We start from the raw sequence: 18691 nt of genomic DNA on the forward strand, positions 1-18691 counted from the left end.
GCGTTTATTCCCTTCCACAGCCCCAAATGTTGTGCATAAATATATGGTTTTACAGCATAAAATATAGCAGCATATAACCCTGACCCAGGTCTCGGGGAACATAGGGCTGATCCCCTGGTCCGCTACCTGCTTGTTGCCATGGAAATGTTACTGCCTCGACTGAAATGTTCATCAGTTTCACTGGCATGAAACTGATCTGTTTTGCGTTTGTTCAGTTATTGTGTTTTTTATTCCCCAAAAATATCTTGAAAAACATGCATTCTTACTGTGAGCGCCTGTAGCTTAGCCTGTTAGCATCTGAGGCTAGGTTAGGTGCACTTTAAAGTGTTTCATGGCATTCTGATGAACTAATACATAGGACTTAGGGTTTAAATGAGTTAAAACTACTCAAAGTGTAATATAATATTATAATATAATAGTATTATATTATACTTTGAGTAGTTTTAACTCATTTAAACCCTAAAAAGTAAAATCTTGATTACCTTACTAATTTCTGTCAACTTTATTACCGGTAATCAAGATTTTACTTTCGCAATTAATATTAAGTACAGTGGATCTTTTAGATGGAAATACTCTGTGTTTTTATTTGGTATTTGTTTTACAGTCAATGCCTCTTTTGATGTTTCACTTTTTATTGTAATCTCAATCATTTATCAAAATTGTTTAGCTAAATTAGATGATAAACTGAACATTTGTAAATGAAAAAGTAACGTTACTAGTGTTGATTAGACCCTAAACACTGACGATAACAACTTAGTGTTATAATGAAGCAGGGTTGTCCAAACTGTGGCCACTGATATTTAATGGAATCAAATGCAACATTTCGAATAATTCACTTCATTGTCGGGTCGTTTGTGGCCCTCTGCTCCGTTTAAGTTTGAAAATGCGGCCCTAAGTGAAAAAGTTTGGACACCCCTGGTATAAAGGGTTCTCTGCAGACCTCTATCTCTTTGGAGAAAGTCTCTCTCTCTCGTCCCTCAGCCATGTTTGTAGTTTGTTTTCCAAAGTTTGGAGCTACACTGAACGACCTCTCTGCTAAATGCTAACTTGGTTACATCAACCGTGCTTTGCCACGCCCCTTTTTTGTCAATCCAGGAATAGTTTTGCGCTAATAAATAAAGAAACACTTTCTGAGAGTTATAGCCTGGATAAATGGTGAAGACTGCCAAATGTAGACGTTGGTATATAAAATGTATAAATTGGGGTCCACTTGGCAACAGGAGTGTAGTTCAGCAGCTGCAAAAGTGCATTTAACACCTCTGAAAAACCAGGGCTGATTATGTGGGTCTTAAATAGTCCTTTAACTAATCTATCAGATCCATTAATTGCTAGAATAGAATTGTGTCCAAAACCTTCTTGGCCAATGATCTAGTTCATCATTAGTCAATCTTACAAATCAAGAGGAGAATTCAACTTACTTCTTGTATAATCCAACTGTTTGGTCACAGTTTATTCTCAGTTTTGTTGCAACGATGTGCTAAATGCAGACTTAAAAAAATCTTCATCTTTGTCTGCAAATCATGTCGCCTGTGATGCTGATTCAGGTTGGATTTCAAAGCAGCGCTAACAGAGGTAGAACAGATTGCTTTTGGACACAAAGACGCACTGACTAAACTGAACATTGCACAAAGACAAATGATTGCTCTGGGCTGGAGGATGGAAACTTCAAAAATGCATTTGAAAAAACGGCTCTTATCTAAACGTTAAATGTTGAAATCAGCAGAACGAAGACTTATTTTGAATCTGTTTTTCAGATTCAAGTTATTCATTCAATCTTTTACAGCTCCAGTCTGATCTTACTGCAAGAAAATAGCAACATTCCCACTAAACAAATGTACAAATGCATGACAAATGTTCAGCCCCGTCCAAAAAGTTGTTCCAGCTATTATTTATTTAAGTTTATAATTATTGTGACAAGCCACAACGGTACAAACTGGTAGGAGGAAAAGAAAAAGGTACTGAACACAGGGAGAATAAATACTTTTGGCGTTTTTTCTGTTGGGTCCTGAAAGAGCACATTAGATTGTTTCCAGGCACCGTCACCTCAAATGAATGATTCAAAAGTACAATATGTATTCAAAGCACTGATATTTAATGGAATATCTGAACATTTTGATTATAATTTTGTAAAACCAGGTATTGCTTAAGCACTGGTACTCGAAAAATATTGAACTGTACCCAGCTTGAAACAGTTTGATTCTACTCAAAAATACACTGCTTTATATGTGTTTGCGCGTACTATAACGGTCCCAAGAACTACTACAAGTCCCTATAATCGCCCAGTTTCTATTTAGTCACAGGAGCCACCCAGTTCCCCCTGCTCGTGTTCACACTATTGTCACAATACTAAAATGTCAAACTCGATTTCAAAACTAAGGAAAATACTTGATTTTCACAAAGTTTGATGCCACAATGAGATTTAAAAACTGCTCTTATTCGGGTCATTCGGGACATTTTCAACACTCAAACTCAAGCTCAAGATCATTACAAAAAATGTTCTGGAAAGGCCACATTTTGTTCTGTTTATGAGTTTTTTTTAGCATTGATACCTGTTCAAATGAGTATATAGTATGTGCTTTTTGATACTTTTGACAGCCGCAGTTCACATATCGACAGTATCTGAAAGTGCATCTGACAGACTTTAACATTAGCATCTGTGTAGTGTAGAACGTTTAAATATTGAAATGGATTAAGGAAATAAACTAAACAATAAACTTATTCTATTATATTAGACATCTACATTGTCCTATAACACATCTGCATTAAACATACATCTGCTCTCAGACTTTGATTGGCTGTCAAAATTAATGGTGGAAATGGTAGGCGACTTTGATTGGTCGTCGAAGTTAATGGTGGAAATGGTAGACGACTTTGACTGGCCGTTGAAGTTAATGGTGGAAATGGTAGGCGACTTTGATTGGCTCTCGGAAGTTAATGGTGGAAATGGTAGACGACTTTGATTGGTCGTCGAAATTAATGGTGGAAATGGTAGGCGACTTTGACTGGTCGTCGAAATTAATGGTGGAAATGGTAGGCTACTTTGATTGGCTGTTGAAGTTAATGGTGGAAATGGTAGACGACTTTGATTGGTCGTCGAAGTTAATGGTGGAAATGGTAGACGACTTTGATTGGCTGTTGAAGTTAATGGTAGAAATGGTAGACGACTTTGATTGGCCGTTGAAGTTAATAGTGGAAATGGTAGACGACTTTGATTGGCTGTTGAAGTTAATGGTAGAAATGGTAGACGACTTTGATTGGCCGTTGAAGTTAATAGTGGAAATGGTAGACGACTTTGATTGGCTGTTGAAGTTAATGGTGGAAATGGTAGACGACTTTGATTGGCCGTTGAAGTTAATGGTGGAAATGGTAGACGACTTTGACTGGCCGTTGAAGTTAATGGTAGAAATGGTAGACGACTTTGATTGGCTGTTGAAGTTAATGGTGGAAATGGTAGGCGACTTTGATTGGCTCTCGAAGTTAATGGTGGAAATGGTAGACAACTTTGATTGGCTGTCGAAGTTATTGGTGGAAATGGTAAACGACTTTGATTGGTCGTCGAAGTTAATGGTGGAAATGGTAAACGACTTTGATTGGTCGTCGAAGTTAATGGTGGAAATGGTAGACGACTTTGATTGGCTCTCGAAGTTAATGGTGGAAATGGTAGACGACTTTGACTGGCCGTTGAAGTTAATGGTGGAAATGGTAGGCGACTTTGATTGGCTCTCGGAAGTTAATGGTGGAAATGGTAGACGACTTTGATTGGTCGTCGAAATTAATGGTGGAAATGGTAGGCGACTTTGACTGGTCGTCGAAATTAATGGTGGAAATGGTAGGCTACTTTGATTGGCTGTTGAAGTTAATGGTGGAAATGGTAGACGACTTTGATTGGTCGTCGAAGTTAATGGTGGAAATGGTAGACGACTTTGATTGGCTGTTGAAGTTAATGGTAGAAATGGTAGACGACTTTGATTGGCCGTTGAAGTTAATAGTGGAAATGGTAGACGACTTTGATTGGCTGTTGAAGTTAATGGTGGAAATGGTAGACGACTTTGATTGGCCGTTGAAGTTAATGGTGGAAATGGTAGACGACTTTGACTGGCCGTTGAAGTTAATGGTAGAAATGGTAGACGACTTTGATTGGCTGTTGAAGTTAATGGTGGAAATGGTAGGCGACTTTGATTGGCTCTCGAAGTTAATGGTGGAAATGGTAGACGACTTTGATTGGTCGTCGAAGTTAATGGTGGAAATGGTAGACAACTTTGATTGGCTGTCGAAGTTATTGGTGGAAATGGTAAACGACTTTGATTGGTCGTCGAAGTTAATGGTGGAAATGGTAGACGACTTTGATTGGCTGTTGAAGTTAATGGTGGAAATGGTAGACGACTTTGATTGGCTGTTGAAGCTACTGATGGAAATGGTAGAAAGTAAAACGTTGTCAGTGTCAATGTGAAACAATCGCTCAGAGTTATTAGAAAAGTGCCCATTTTCGAGCCTCACTTTCTTTCCACATTAGGCGCATTAACTGTCGCCGTTTGCCGAAGGGATTGCGGCCGGCTCTTTGGCACGCCCTGGCGGCGGTGTGTGCGTTGGGTTTCTCAGTCAGCGCGTTTCTGTGTGAACTGCATGATGGGCCCCAGATGTTCGGGACATGGGTGGATCCCCACAGCTGTGAACGCTCGGATGACGACTGCAATGACACCATTTTCCCCTGAGCTGCAGCTGGCCGCTCCCCTCTCACCTCAGCTGACTGCGAGACTTCGTTCGCCACTCAACGTTTGATTTCACGGCCGGTGGGGGCAAAGAGCGCTACACATTTGCCTTCAGCTTAAAGCACCGCTGCCAAATCAGTAGAAGTATAAAGCACGCGTGAAAATACCACTCAAAGTACAGATTTTAGCATCATTTTATATCTTTCGACTTTCGACAAATCTTGATTAATTAAACCGTTTAAAGCTGAATGCTTTTATTTTCAATTGCATCTAATCCACACATCAATACATATTCATAGCTACAAGTACATGTTAAAGAATCTGCTCAAAAAGTACAATCACTCTAAAAAAAAAAAATCTAAATTACGGTAGGGCAGGTTTTTATGATTTTCTAATTTTGACTCTAGTTGGTGTATTTGTACCTGTTGTAAATATAAATTATAGTTTTACACCAATTGAGTGTCTCTTTGTGGAGAATTTGTTTTAAATTGGTTGAAAATGACATCACACCAGCGACACTCTTTGCATCCAAAGTCTATGCAGAATTTAGACACATATTTTTAATTTTTTGACTCTCTAAACAATATTTCAACAAAATATAGTCGCTCAAATATTTTTATTTGTCAAATAAAAACTGTGATATTTAGATGAGTTTTGGCCCAGTGGTTGCTGGGTAATTTCCTTGTGTGATGTCATCAATAACAAACAGGAAGTAAAACTATTAAACCCAAAAATGTAGCTTTTTTTTTTCAAACTTTTTGATATATTTATCTTAACTGCATTTGAGTTCAATGCGTCGTCATAATCATGTTTTTGTTGACGTTCAAGAATGGCACAAACCATAAAATGAACCAGAAAAGAGAAGAAATATCACTTTAGACTCTTGTTTGGGAGTTAATTTCATCTTTAATCAGCTCTTTCTGCTGTCATAGTAACTATATTCATTATATTAAAGACGTACTCAATATTCTCTAAACAACAATTGCAATATTATTAGGGCTGGGTATTGCCAAGACGCTCACGATACGTATCCCGAACATATTCTGAACATGCTGCAGCAGCTTCTTCTGCACAGCTTCTGCTCAGGTCCACAGCTCCTTCTCACCTCGGCCCAGAGGAGCAGCACAAACAGCAGATCAAAAGTACTATTCCACCTCGTTTAAAGCCTACGGGCCACAAAAATCTTTTTTTAAAAAAACAACAACGATACTGTGACTCAGCATCGATAAGCGTATCGATACGGAGTCCGTACGATATTGCCGCATCGATATTTTGAACACAACTCTAGATATTATCCCTTTGCCATTCCATCTCAACTGTCAACTATTACACGGAGAAGATTGGACTGGTCACAAAACGTCTCGGCTGAGGAAAGGGAAAGATCTTAAAAGTCTCAAGTTTACGAGCACCTTTTAAAGCCCCGCTGTGAGAGCTGTACATAATGACGTTTTCCATGCGTGCACACTATATTTACTTTACCACAAGCAGTGAAAGATATTGATGTGTTGAACTCATCTTGGTGGAAGGCTCAGTCCGGAGCATGTTTTGTCTTTGTCCCTCTTTCGACGTCTTTGCACTCCGGTGTCGTGCATATTTGTCACTGTTAATCAGGCAATTATTTTTGTATGTAAATTTGCTGAAGGGGGTAAATATGTCAAGTGAAGTGAAGCAAAATGCAAATGCTGTGGAAACGCACCGTAAATAGTGTTGTCATAATTTCTAACGTTTCTAACTTTTTGGAACAAAGGAAAAATTAATTAATGTGCAAACTCAGCTAATGAATACCTGTGTCAATGCATACTTTTAACTGGCAAAAAACTCTATGGAGTGAAATAGGAAGGGGAAGTATGGAAGTTGTGCTCTGAGCAAATGGTTGAAACCTTTTGATTGATAGATCTCCATTGAAAAGCCTTGTTCGATGTGCATATTTGTTCAGTCTCTCTGGGCTCGTCTGGGAGGAGGGACTGAGGTAATGATCTGACCCAGTTCTGCAGCAGCACACGAGACTGGAGCCAGAAGAATAAGAGAGAGAAAGAGAATAAGAGGGGAAGAGAAGAGGGAGCGAGAGAGAGAGAGAACGAGAGAGAAAGAGAAGAGGGAAAGAGAGCGAGACAGAGGACATATTAGAAGAAGAGAAGAGAGAGAGAGAGCGAGAAGAGGGAAAGAGGCAACGAGACTCAGAAAGAGAAAGAGTAGAGGGAACTAGAGAACAAAAACACTGCTGAAGTTACATCTAAAAATGAAGGAGCAGGTTTCCATCTCTCACTGCACACAACCCTGCACGTTAACTGGTCTGGACTCTGGTCTGGTCTCATGTCTTGTCTCAGGTCTGGTCTCTGGTCTGGTCTCTGGTCTGGACTCAGGACTGGTCTCTGGTCTCTGGTCTGGAATCTGGTTTGGTCTCTGGTCTGGTCTCTGGTCTGGTCTCTGTTTTGATCTCTGGTCTCTGTTTTGATCTCTGGTCTCTGGTCTCTGGTCTCTGGTCTCTGGTCTGGTCTCATGTCTTGTCTCAGGTCTGGTCTCAGGTCTGGTCTCTGGTCTGGACTCAGGACTGGTCTCTGGTCTGGACTCAGGACTGGTCTCTGGTCTCTGGTCTGGAATCTGGTTTGGTCTCTGGTCTGGTCTCTGGTCTGGTCTCTGTTTTGATCTCTGGTCTCTGGTCTCTGGTCTCTGGTCTCTGGTCTGGTCTCTGGTCTGGTCTCTGGTCTGGTCTCTGGTCTCTGGTCTCTGGTCTCTGGTCTCTGGTCTCTGGTCTCTGGTCTCTGGCCTCTGGTCTCTGGTCTCTGGTCTCTAGTCTGGTCTCTGGCCTCTGGTCTCTGGTCTCTGGTCTCTGGTCTCTGGTCTCTGGTCTCTGGTCTCTGGTCTCTGGTCTCTGGTCTCTAGTCTGGTCTCTGGTCTCTGGTCTCTAGTCTGGTCTCTGGTCTCTAGTCTGGTCTCTGGTCTCTAGTCTGGTCTCTGGTCTCTAGTCTGGTCTCTGGTCTCTAGTCTGGTCTCTGGTCTCTGGTCTCTGGTCTCTGGTCTCTGGTCTCTAGTCTGGTCTCTGGTCTCTGGTTTCTGGTCTCTGGTCTCTGGTCTCTGGTCTCTGGTCTCTGGTCTCTGGTCTCTGGTCTCTGGTCTCTGGTCTCTGGTCTCTGGTCTCTGGTCTCTGGTCTCTAGTCTGGTCTCTGGTCTCTGGTCTCTAGTCTGGTCTCTGGTCTCTGGTCTCTGGTCTCTAGTCTGGTCTCTGGTCTCTGGTCTCTGGTCTCTGGTCTCTGGTCTCTGGTCTCTGGTCTCTGGTCTCTGGTCTCTAGTCTGGTCTCTGGTCTCTAGTCTGGTCTCTGGTCTCTAGTCTGGTCTCTGGTCTCTGGTCTCTGGTCTCTGGTCTCTGGTCTCTGGTCTCTGGTCTCTGGTCTCTGGTCTCTGGTCTCTGGTCTCTGGTCTCTGGTCTCTGGTCTCTGGTCTCTGGTCTCTGGTCTCTGGTCTCTGGTCTCTGGTCTGGACTCCACATGGGAAACTCACTCACAAAGTCCCATTTGTTTAAGACGCCTGTTCTGCTGCTTTCCTCTTTCTCTCTCCCTCTCTCCTACTCTCTCTCTCTCTCTCTCTCTCTCTCCCTCTCTCTTCCTCTCTCTCTCTCTCTCTCTCTCTCTCTCCCTCTCTCTCTCTCTCCCTCTCTTCCTCTCTCTCTCTCTCTTCCTCTCTCTCTCTCTCTCTCTCTCCCTCTCTTCCTCTCTTCCTCTCTCTCTCTCTCCCTCTCTCTTCCTCTCTCTCTCTCTCTCTCTCTCTCTCTCTCTCCCTCTCTTCCTCTCTCTCTCTCTCTCTCTCTCTCTCTCTCTCCCTCTGTTGTCTGCAAAAATGGGAACAATGTCTGCCTCCACTGGACGTCTGAGTTGTGTTTATTCATTATTACTCTAATTGGGGGCAAAAGTTGGTGGTTCAGATCCAACTTTCCTCAGTCGAGACATTGTGTCTTTGGGCTTAACACGTCACTGACATATGTCTTTCAATCGGGAAAAAAGGCGTTAATAATAAATACTGGACTTAGACGTGGATTTGAAAAGTGCAAAGCATACAAACTTCTAATCATTGCCATCTGACACAAAAATAGTCACATTTCCTCCTCTTACAAACTACAATCTTTTACTGACAGGATTAGCTGTAGACCTATCGATTGAAAGCGCCTAAGCTGATCACTGACTGTTACACACTAGTAAATCTCAATCTCGATAACATTTTTTATTAATTGCGTTGGTCTGCCCTTAACGTTTAGGTCCGCACATTAACGATTATACATTTCACCCGCCTCCCCATTAAAAGCCTGAATATTAAGATCTGAAAATCGAATAGTACATAATCCAAATGCTTTGAATACTTTTTTTTGTAATTTTGCTGTTGATTTAGCATCGGCAAACCTTCTGAGTGTCTGCTCCAAAATATGGGAATCATTTTATTCTGGATTGGCGCCAGACGCTTCCCCGCTCCCCTGTAAAGTCTCTCCGTTTAGCCATCGTACGCCGCTTCACCTGTTAAGCGTTATAATCTGCTATTGACTCTGTAGGGACTCGGTTGCTAAGGCGCGGCGTGCACTCTATTGTGTCCAAAGGAGGGGCGTTTAAATAAGTTAGCAGGCGCAGAGAGATGGGACGTCCCGGAGGAGGAATATTCGCACTGTTGTGGTTTTTAACACTCGACTAGAGCATGCGCTTTAGAGGAACACCCTTCAGTTTCTCCAGGGTCCAACGTGACACATGAACAATGACCTTCTCACTACATCTATCATTCTCTGGCCCCTCTGAAATTCTTCTACGAGTTCAGCTTGACCTGATAATTCATGCACTTTTTATTGACGGACAGAAAAAGCTGACCGAAGTGGAATTGACAAAGATTGAACCCAAAAATGTGTATGAACTTGAGATATGGTCGTCAGCTCCGCTAGTATTAAGTAAAAGATGCATTACTTGATTTTCAAACCGCGAAAGGAGGACGTAACTGTTTCTGGCTCTCACAAACCTCTTGACACATTGTTAATATTCATACGTTTTTTTGGCCACTCAGAACAGCTTTAGAACAGCTTTTTCGGACGGAGGAGTGAAAAAGGGCGGACCACTCTTGTGCAGCCAATCAGCTCTCATCCCTAAGCTTAATATGTCATTTTCTTATCCAATTGTGAAGGAAAATGTTTTATAAGTAGTTGCAGTGGTCTGATTTGTGGCACGCAGTTCTTCTTTTGGTCCTTTTACCTGTTTTCATTGCATTGTTGCGATTTTCTCGTTAGAATAAGTTAGCATTAATGTGTGGAAAACTGCATAATACAAGCAATAATGAACTTCAACTTTCATTTATTCTGTTTTCTTGCACACACGGTCCAGCTATGTGAGATATAAGTGAAATAGGCTTTATGTGGCTCGTATAAGTGTGAATCTTGCACAGAAAAGAGCTCTGACCCTCTTTAGTCTCCTAAAATAAGACGACTCTTGGTATGACCGACGTGAGATGAGATGTGCTAATACCAGCAGCAGACGGGATTGTCGTTATGTAAATCCCAGCGTTAACTCGACACTGGAGCCGCTCCCGTCTCCGGCTCCAAAAGCTTTTCCAGGCCCTCTATCTGTAGTTTTTGTGTGAACAGATGCTCAAAACACCTGAGACTCAGAGACAATCTCACTGTGCAATCGCTCGATACTGAGGGAAATACTGCATCATCGAGGCCAAAATTGATACGCAAAGATTATAAAAACACCTTTTTTCCCCAAGACAATGTTAAAAAAATCAATTTATTCTCTCTAGCTCTAATTTAAGTTAAACATAATATATTCCAAAAAATGGCCTTTTTCATGCGATCTCTTCTGTATTGATTAGGGTTGATTGGTCAAGATACTAAAATGTCTAACTTGATTTTGATACTGAGGAATAGGCTCAAATTTCTGATCCTGTTTTTCCATCTAAGCAACAGTCATTTTTAACACAAAAAAGAATAATACTTTCTTTATGTTACCATGTTGTCTTATACTAGTTCTCATAAAGCTTAAGATTCTTCTAAAACTGTTCAGGAAATATACAATTTTGTCAGATTCTTTGTACTTTTGACAAACCTAAGTAAGTAAATAAGTAAGTAAACTTTATTTATATAGGACTTTTCAGGATAAAATCACAAAGTGCAACAATAAATAAGATGGCCCTAGTATTGACGTTCGAATGAATAGTTTTGCTACCAGCTTTTGAATCGACTTGTTTGTGAGTAATGATTTTTTTTTGACATTCTGTGCATACTGTGTACGCGAGTTGGAGCATTTACGTTTGATAAACACCGGCGTCAATGTCAAACTAAATGTAGAAATGTATCCAGACATTCATTTTAACCCCAGGCGTAGTATGAAAGTGGTTTGGCTTGGGCGAGGTGTTTCATGAAAGAATGGTATTACATCGGCTCAAATTGAGTGCTGAGTATGGTACAGATTATTTTATTGGCAAGTGGTTATAAATGGTTCTGATTGATACGACTGAAAGCATCGATAGTCAGACCTTCTGTGTTGTATTATGTGATGAACAAAGGCAAAAGTGATTAAATGGCTTGTGTGAGAATGAATAATGGAAAAAAACGATTTAGTGCATGTTTTTATATTTAAAACCTGCAGTTGGCCCCCCAATTAAAGAGTAAGCCATGTGGATAATCTACCAGTTATTACTCCGTTGGCTAATTGGTTTGAAAATGTACTTTCACTTCATGAATATTCAATAAAAATACAAGCTAATGGTGATGGTTGGAGCAAATACAGCAAATACAGATGTCGGTATTAAAAGGTATCTTTTTATATTGCTTTTTGTTCACTTTTAATATGCACTTTGAACAGTCTTTTGCCATTCATTTTTAATTGTAAAAGAGAAACAGCAATAGAATAGAGAAAGCAAAATGTTTAGTATTGGAGATGTCACGATATATATCACTTGAAAGAAAGAAAAAACGTCAAACGTTAAACCGTCTAATGGATTAACTTCCTGAACTGTCACATAAACAGTCATTTTTGGAGTATCGATTCAACAAAATTTACTCATTGTTGCTGCCTACAATTCTCACGATTATTATCTTTGTAGTTCTCACGATTGATTTGTGACCTGAATATGATCCTTGATTAACCCACTAATCTCTACATTCCTACCAAGTATGAGTATCTGAAAAAGGAAGTACCTAAGAAGTAAACAACAAAGTCATACCACAAAACTACTGTATGTACTCTGCTTTAATGCCCGTCAAATTCAAAATATGTCTTTTGTTTTGTCCCGCAGACTACCGAACCGGGCCATGCTTTGCCTCTGTGAATAACCAGATGTGCCAGGGCCAGCTCACGGGCATCGTCTGCACCAAGACCCTGTGCTGTGCCACGGTGGGACGGGCATGGGGGCACCCGTGTGAGATGTGTCCCGGCCAGCCTCACCCCTGTCGCCGAGGGTTCATCCCAAATCACCGCACCGGAGCCTGCCAAGGTAAAGTCTGCCCTTTTGCCTCCGTCCGTCTCTGCTTCTGTGCCCGCAGGCCTCTTTTTCATCCAATAATAATTCATGTTCTGCTTTTTTGACTTTTGACTTGGCCTGTACGCTCGCGTAGATGTTACAGCCAACTGTGAAGTCGGTAGAGGAATCAAAATCCAGAGAATACAGGCCCAGGTAAATACGGAGCGCCGTGTAATTAATAGAACGTGTCAAATAGAAGTAAACATTAAGTTGATTAAATAACCAATGTAAAGAGCTCTGAAGTTCCCTAAATGTAAAAACAATCTTCACAGTCATGGAAACACCTTCTACAGGCAATGCTTGTCTGGATAAAGGCTATGTTATACTCTTTATTCTGCCCCGCCCACTTTTACTTCTGACTGATAATGACCTGCTCTTCCGTTGTCATCAGCATTTCCCGTTAAGCAGCAATTACATTCATTTCAATGGAGAATTAGAGAAAAATGTATCTTGTAGGTAAAATATTATAAATGTTCAATGTTCATGTGCATCAGAAAGTCAACAATGAGGTTACATTGATTCAAAATGAAGATTTGTTGAGACTTTATTACCAAAATTAAAGGACAAATATTATGCATTGTTTGTATTATTATATATACATTATATACATATAATTATGTTTATCAAACATGAACTTGAGTACCTTTTAAAAGAATTTATAACAAAACAAACAACATTTAGATCTCTGCTGTTACCTCCAGGACGACATGAGTTTCCTACTGGCTGCAGAGGGAATTGCACAAAGTTTAAGATAAAAATGTCAACGCATTTCAAGCTGGCCTCTCGCTTCCTGCTCTCAGCGTGCAGATGCACTGATCGTGATTAGACGATAGAAATGCACGGAATGAGTCTAGCGGATATTAATGTACTTAAAAACAGCAGTTGTTGAGGAGATTCAGAACAAGTATTTTTGACGGTCGGAGGGGAGAGTGCCTTCTGACTTGAAAAAAATGAGAGCACAATAATAGAACATGGTTATAAGCTCAGAAAAGTCTATGATTTTGCATAATATGTGTCCTTTAAATGAGAACATACCTCACATTCGTTCCTGACAGGTACAAGTGGCGAGCGCGAGATTATGTGGTTTTGAAATTCTAAATGTCAGTCCTCATTCATTTTTGAACCGCTGCCAGCCCCTGCCAGCCCCTGCCAGCCCCTGTCTGCACTGGTGCTGTCCTCAGGCCTGGTCAAGAGGATTAGGTCTAATTGGGTGGAGCGGAGGTGGGTGCCAGTGCCTCCTGTGTGAGTGTGGAATGCCCAGAGACGGCCCTCGGTGCTGGGTCTGTCAGAGGAGGTGTCACGGGTCAGTGCTGGAGGTGGGCCAGGGTCCGTTTGCCTCTGTCCCGGCAGAACAGCCTCTCTGTGGGACGTCCCGAAACAGGGCTCACAAGAACAGGGTGTACTCATAGCAGGGGATGGAGAGGGATCTGATGTGGAAGTAAAATAAAATGTACTGTTTGAATGAAAAAGTCACATTTTTGAAGGTGAAGTGAAATTTGCCAGTATATTAAAGTGTTTCCCATAGGTTAATACAGAGGCTATGGTGGTCCAAACAATCCATATTTGAAGTATTTCATTTGAATTACAATTTTGGAATATAAATGTCCCTTCATAGCAAAAAAAAGCATTGATTACAGATTCAATATATTCTATAGGTTTATGACAATAACAAAAGCATGTCATTTGTATTTCCAATTTTTCTTTGAGATCGTATTCAAGGGTGTGAAGGACTGAATTGACGTTAAAACATATTTATCATACTATTTTATTCTTATTTTATTTATTTATATTTTAAACTATTTATTATTATAATGTGTTATTCCTGGATACTGTATTTAGGTTTTCGTTTGTATTTAGTTGAGTTTTTTTTTTAATAGTGAATGGACCGACATTTTAATTCTGATTCTTCTAGACTATGAAAGCCTCAACATAGTCGCCTCTATTAATGGGAAACACTACACTAATACATACTAAGATATGTTCTTGTCATTGCTTTTGACAGTGTTTGTTAGTAGAGCAATTAATGTCTAACAATTAATATTTGTTCGATAAAAATAACAAAAACATAAAAGACGAGTGGGGAGAAGATTAAAGTTCCTAATGACACAGATAATTGAATCCTTTTCAGTCAAAAACAACTGTACAAGACCATACACAGACTCGATGTTGAAGGAACAAAACTGGTCAATTTAAGATGAGGTTTTTGCTACAAAATCTTTTGGCTTCAAAAAACAGGTTAAAACAATAAAGACAACAAAAGAACATTCTTTTAACAAATGCACTTAATCTCCACTCCCATCCTCTGAGTCTAGTCAAATCTGCATGTTTTGTGTGTGAACAGATGTGGACGAGTGCCAGGCCATTCCCGGGCTCTGTCATGGGGGGAACTGCATCAACACTGTGGGCTCCTTCGAATGCAAATGTCCCGCCGGTCACAAGTTCAACGAGATCACGCAGAAATGTGAAGGTAAGCTCTAACCAAACCACCATGACGTCCCAAAAACATGTCTGACTCTGGAGTGTGGGGAGCAATGACAAGGCAAAGTCAACAGGTTTCACATAAAGAGGGCTTAATGAAGGAGCAGAAAACCACATCCGTCGTCTTGTGGTGTGGTTAGCGTCACCTCGGCTGGTGCAGGTTTGAAGGGGCAGACCACACGCACGACTCTTTGGCCTCTCTTTAATGTCAACTTTATTACACACAACCAGTCTCCTGCTTTAGCACTGCACAGCTACGACTTAAAGAAGAATTTATTTCTATTTAGAGGGTTAGAAACCTTATTTTCTCCATGATATTCATTTAGTCATTTTATGTATTTGTACAGGGACAACCCAATGAGAAGAGTTCTCTTTTTCATGGTTACTCTAAAACACAACACAAAATATACAGTAAACAAACACAGGATTTGTTATTATTAATCCTGAAGTACTTAATAGGCATAATTAGACTTTTTAGATTAGTCTTTATTTGACGAAACGCTTTACAGAAACATTAAAGTGCATATGGCATGTTTGCATGTTTTTATTACTTCGGGTGGATTAGTCCCTTTGGTAAATACATAGTTTTACATCTGTCAAGTTGCAGTTTTTGAAGAAAAATGGACAAAGTCGAAAATTATAGGTGGAGCCGAGTGCAGAAACTGAATCCCTCTGTGATGTCATCAAGGAGCGACAACCCATTGAAAAATGCAGTCACAATTGACAGTTTAAATGTAAACATTTAACAAAATAAAGGTTTCATCATTTGTCAAATGATAGAGGTCTACCTCTGCTGCTCATGGCCAAGCAGGAAGTACAATTACGTATAAACGCCTCCAAAAAATATTAAACTGGGGGAAAATAAGTGTAATGTGTATTAAAATATAATCATGTTTACTATGTTTTAGAGAAATGTCTATGTGTAGTCATATCTACTTTAAACTGTTCTGTTCAGATTATGGCTAACTAATTAGTTTCCATTATCAACGGTCTTAATTAGCATTTATATATAGTTATTTTGGGTCCTGGTCTCTCCTTTAATGCTGGAAAACTTCGGAGGACAGTACACTTCTTTCTTACTGTGATTTGTATATACTTTAAAGTGCAATTTAATATCTTGTGACATGCCCTGTTTCCTCTGCCAGTGCCAACAAGTGGCTTTAGTTGCTTTCACAGACATCCCTGGTTTATGTTAGCCTAACTGATCGCCGCGCTCTTTCGTTGGAGCACATTTTGAATTTCAGATTAACGAGGCGTCTCTCTCTCTCTCTCTGCAGACCTGGACGAGTGCTTGAACATCCCGGGACTGTGTGGTGTGGGGGAATGCTCCAACACAGTGGGCAGCTACTTCTGCAAGTGTCCCCAGGGCTACTACACCTCCGCGGATGGATCCAGGTGCTTAGGTGAGCCATCGATCAAGTCAGCGGTTCACATGACACGGTTCTCAGCTCGAATGGATGCGGAGGACGTTTCTATGGAAAGTCAAATGATTTATTGACTCAGTAGGATTAGTTTCGGAAGTCTATGGGAAGTCTAGTTCAGCTGCATGTGGTGGTGCAAGGTGGAGTGTACGATAGACAAAATGCCACGTAATTATTTATTATTTATTATAAGCCCTGTATAATACATCATTTGGAACACCAGGCTTTTGCAGTAGCAGGTCCCAGACTCAAGGATTGTCTTTATCCGGGCATTAGAACAGAACAGAACATTTTATAGTATTATTTTAGCTTGTTTTCACGTGCCTTGTAAGGTTTATGGAATTTCGTGTTGCCTTTGTACGACACTTTGGGTCATTGTGGTTAACTTGACATCTTAGCCTTAGCATCTCACATTGTATTACTTAAGGCTGCAACAAGTTAATGGATTAATTGCAACTAATTGATTATTGAGATAAATGTCAGCTAATTTAGTTATCGACTAATCATTATCTGGACTATAAATCGACTCCAAAATGTACCATGTGCTGAGAGAAGATGTTTTATGACTGGTACAAAGCAGGAATTACATTTAAATGACACAGGACACGTGTACTTTTAGTGATTTTGATTTAAAAATCTAGTTTATTTCTAAAATACTGTATCAGAACGACCACAAGCAGCATCATCTTTACGATACTTCCTCTGGGTCAAATTTGGTAAAAATCTGATATTTGCAGTCATTTCACTAATTGTTTAATCGACAGAATAATTGCCAGATGAATTGATTAGTAAAATGATCGTTCATTGCAGGTTGGTTAGAACTGTGTGAACTTGGCCCCCTGAAGTGTTGGATTCAGTCCAAAATAGTTTATATTATAACATTATAATATCATGGTTATTGCCAGTGTTTTTTCCCGTTGCAAGGAAATCTGTTGGTCAAAACAAAGAACTGGACGTCTTTGCTTTGGTTCGTGGCACGTTGTTCTGTTCTTGTTGAGTCAGATTGTGGGACCCACTTTACAACAATGTCTTGATGTTTCTATCGCAATACAAATTAGATCTGCAGAAAAAAACCTTTGAACGCTATGTCTATTTGCAATGTTTTCTGGTCACGGCTAGTTGCAAATATCAAAGCAGTGTTGCAGTGTCCGGTTTAAAATGTGTTTGACTTTCCAGTCCACTTGGGTTTTCTTTCATTCCTGGCACCGAAAGAAAGAGCAGGTTCCAGTCGAGAGGATTTAGGTCAGCCGTCCGACGATTGTTTTTCCACAAGCATCAGATGGGTCCACTTTATAAACACAACAGAGGTAATCACAGACATCTGAGAAAGACGATGAGGTTTTTCAGATAAACTAAAAGCATTGGAGACGCGTCGCCCACCTCACAGAGTATGAAAGTGCTGTGTTAGTGAGTGTTGGTGGTGGTCAGTAAGCCTCTAGTCCTAAAGTTTAGTCAGTTAATCGTTTATTATGTCTGTGTGCTTACAGTTGACGTTATTTGGACCTAAATTGAGCCCATTTTGGATTTAGTTTGGTCCTGTTTTGTCCTTGATTAGTTCTGATCTAGTCCAGGTTTAGTTTATTTTAGTAGATATTAGTGGCGTTACATGCACAGCAGCAGAGCGGAGACAGCATGGAGTGGCTTGGATGGAGTTTTTGGAGCGACTTGACAGTTTAATCTGATGATTCACTTAAAATGCTGTACTTCTCCGTGCACAAAGTCGTTTAAGAGATCTTTAGGAGAGTTTTTGCTCCAGCACAATGCCTCATCCCCTTTTAGTCAATGAACTGATACACAGGGAATGTCTTTAGTCAGTCAATCATTTATTTGATCTACTACAAGCCCGACGCAATAGTTGTTTTTCGTTTTAGTTTTATATAGGTTGTTTTAATAATAATAATAATAATAATAACTTTTATTTATATAGCGCTTTTCAGTGACCCAAAGACGCTGAACATAATAAAAAGGGGGGGGGGGGGGTATTTACAGACAACACGTACAATACACATTAATATACAGATAAAATGAACAAGACAGAAGAAGTAGAGAGAAAAAGATGGGGATGTAACAGGGGGTAGAAGAGTAGGCAATGGGGTAGAGGAGGCTAGGGGTAGGGGAGGTCATAGGCTTGGGTGAAGAGGTATGTTTTTAGGCGGGATTTGAATGTTGTGAGTGAGGGAGAGTGGCGGACAGGTTGGGGGAGTTCCAGAGTCGGGGTGCTGTTCGGGAGAATGCTCTGTCGCCAAAAGTTTTGAGTCGGGATGTTGGTGCAGTCAGGGTGAGAGAGGAGGAGGATCGGAGAGCTCGGGTGGGGCGGTGGGGGATGAGGAGGTCAGACATGTAGGGGGGGGCAAGGTGGTGAAGAGCTTTGAAGGTGAGGAGGAGTATTTTAAAGTTTATGCGCTGCTTGATGGGGAGCCAGTGGAGAGAGCGGAGAACGGGGGTGATGTGATCACGGGACCGGGTGTGGGTGAGGAGGCGGGCAGCGGAGTTTTGGACCATTTGGAGTCTGTGGAGGGAATGGGAGGAGATGCCAGTGAGGAGGGAGTTGCAGTAGTCGAGGCGGGAGGAGATGAAGGCATGGATGAGGGATTC

At 40.7% G+C, this 18691-nt stretch overlaps 1 protein-coding gene across 1 annotated transcript in view; it reads left to right on the plus strand.

The window, feature by feature from the left end:
* The window catches only part of fbn1 (fibrillin 1), a 142965-nt gene that overhangs the window by 34891 nt on the left and 89383 nt on the right, over window positions 1–18691 (plus strand). The window contains exons 7-9 of the mRNA XM_072465628.1: window positions 11973–12170; window positions 14539–14664; window positions 15953–16078. Of these exons, the coding sequence (XP_072321729.1) occupies window positions 11973–12170; window positions 14539–14664; window positions 15953–16078 (450 nt within the window). The remainder of the gene's footprint in view (window positions 1–11972; window positions 12171–14538; window positions 14665–15952; window positions 16079–18691) is intronic.

The sequence above is a fragment of the Eucyclogobius newberryi genome, unplaced genomic scaffold (genome assembly GCF_026437365.1).
Source record: "Eucyclogobius newberryi isolate DKJ021-1_F unplaced genomic scaffold, fEucNew1.0.hap1 SCAF_5, whole genome shotgun sequence".
NCBI classification, from domain to species: domain Eukaryota; kingdom Metazoa; phylum Chordata; class Actinopteri; order Gobiiformes; family Gobiidae; genus Eucyclogobius; species Eucyclogobius newberryi.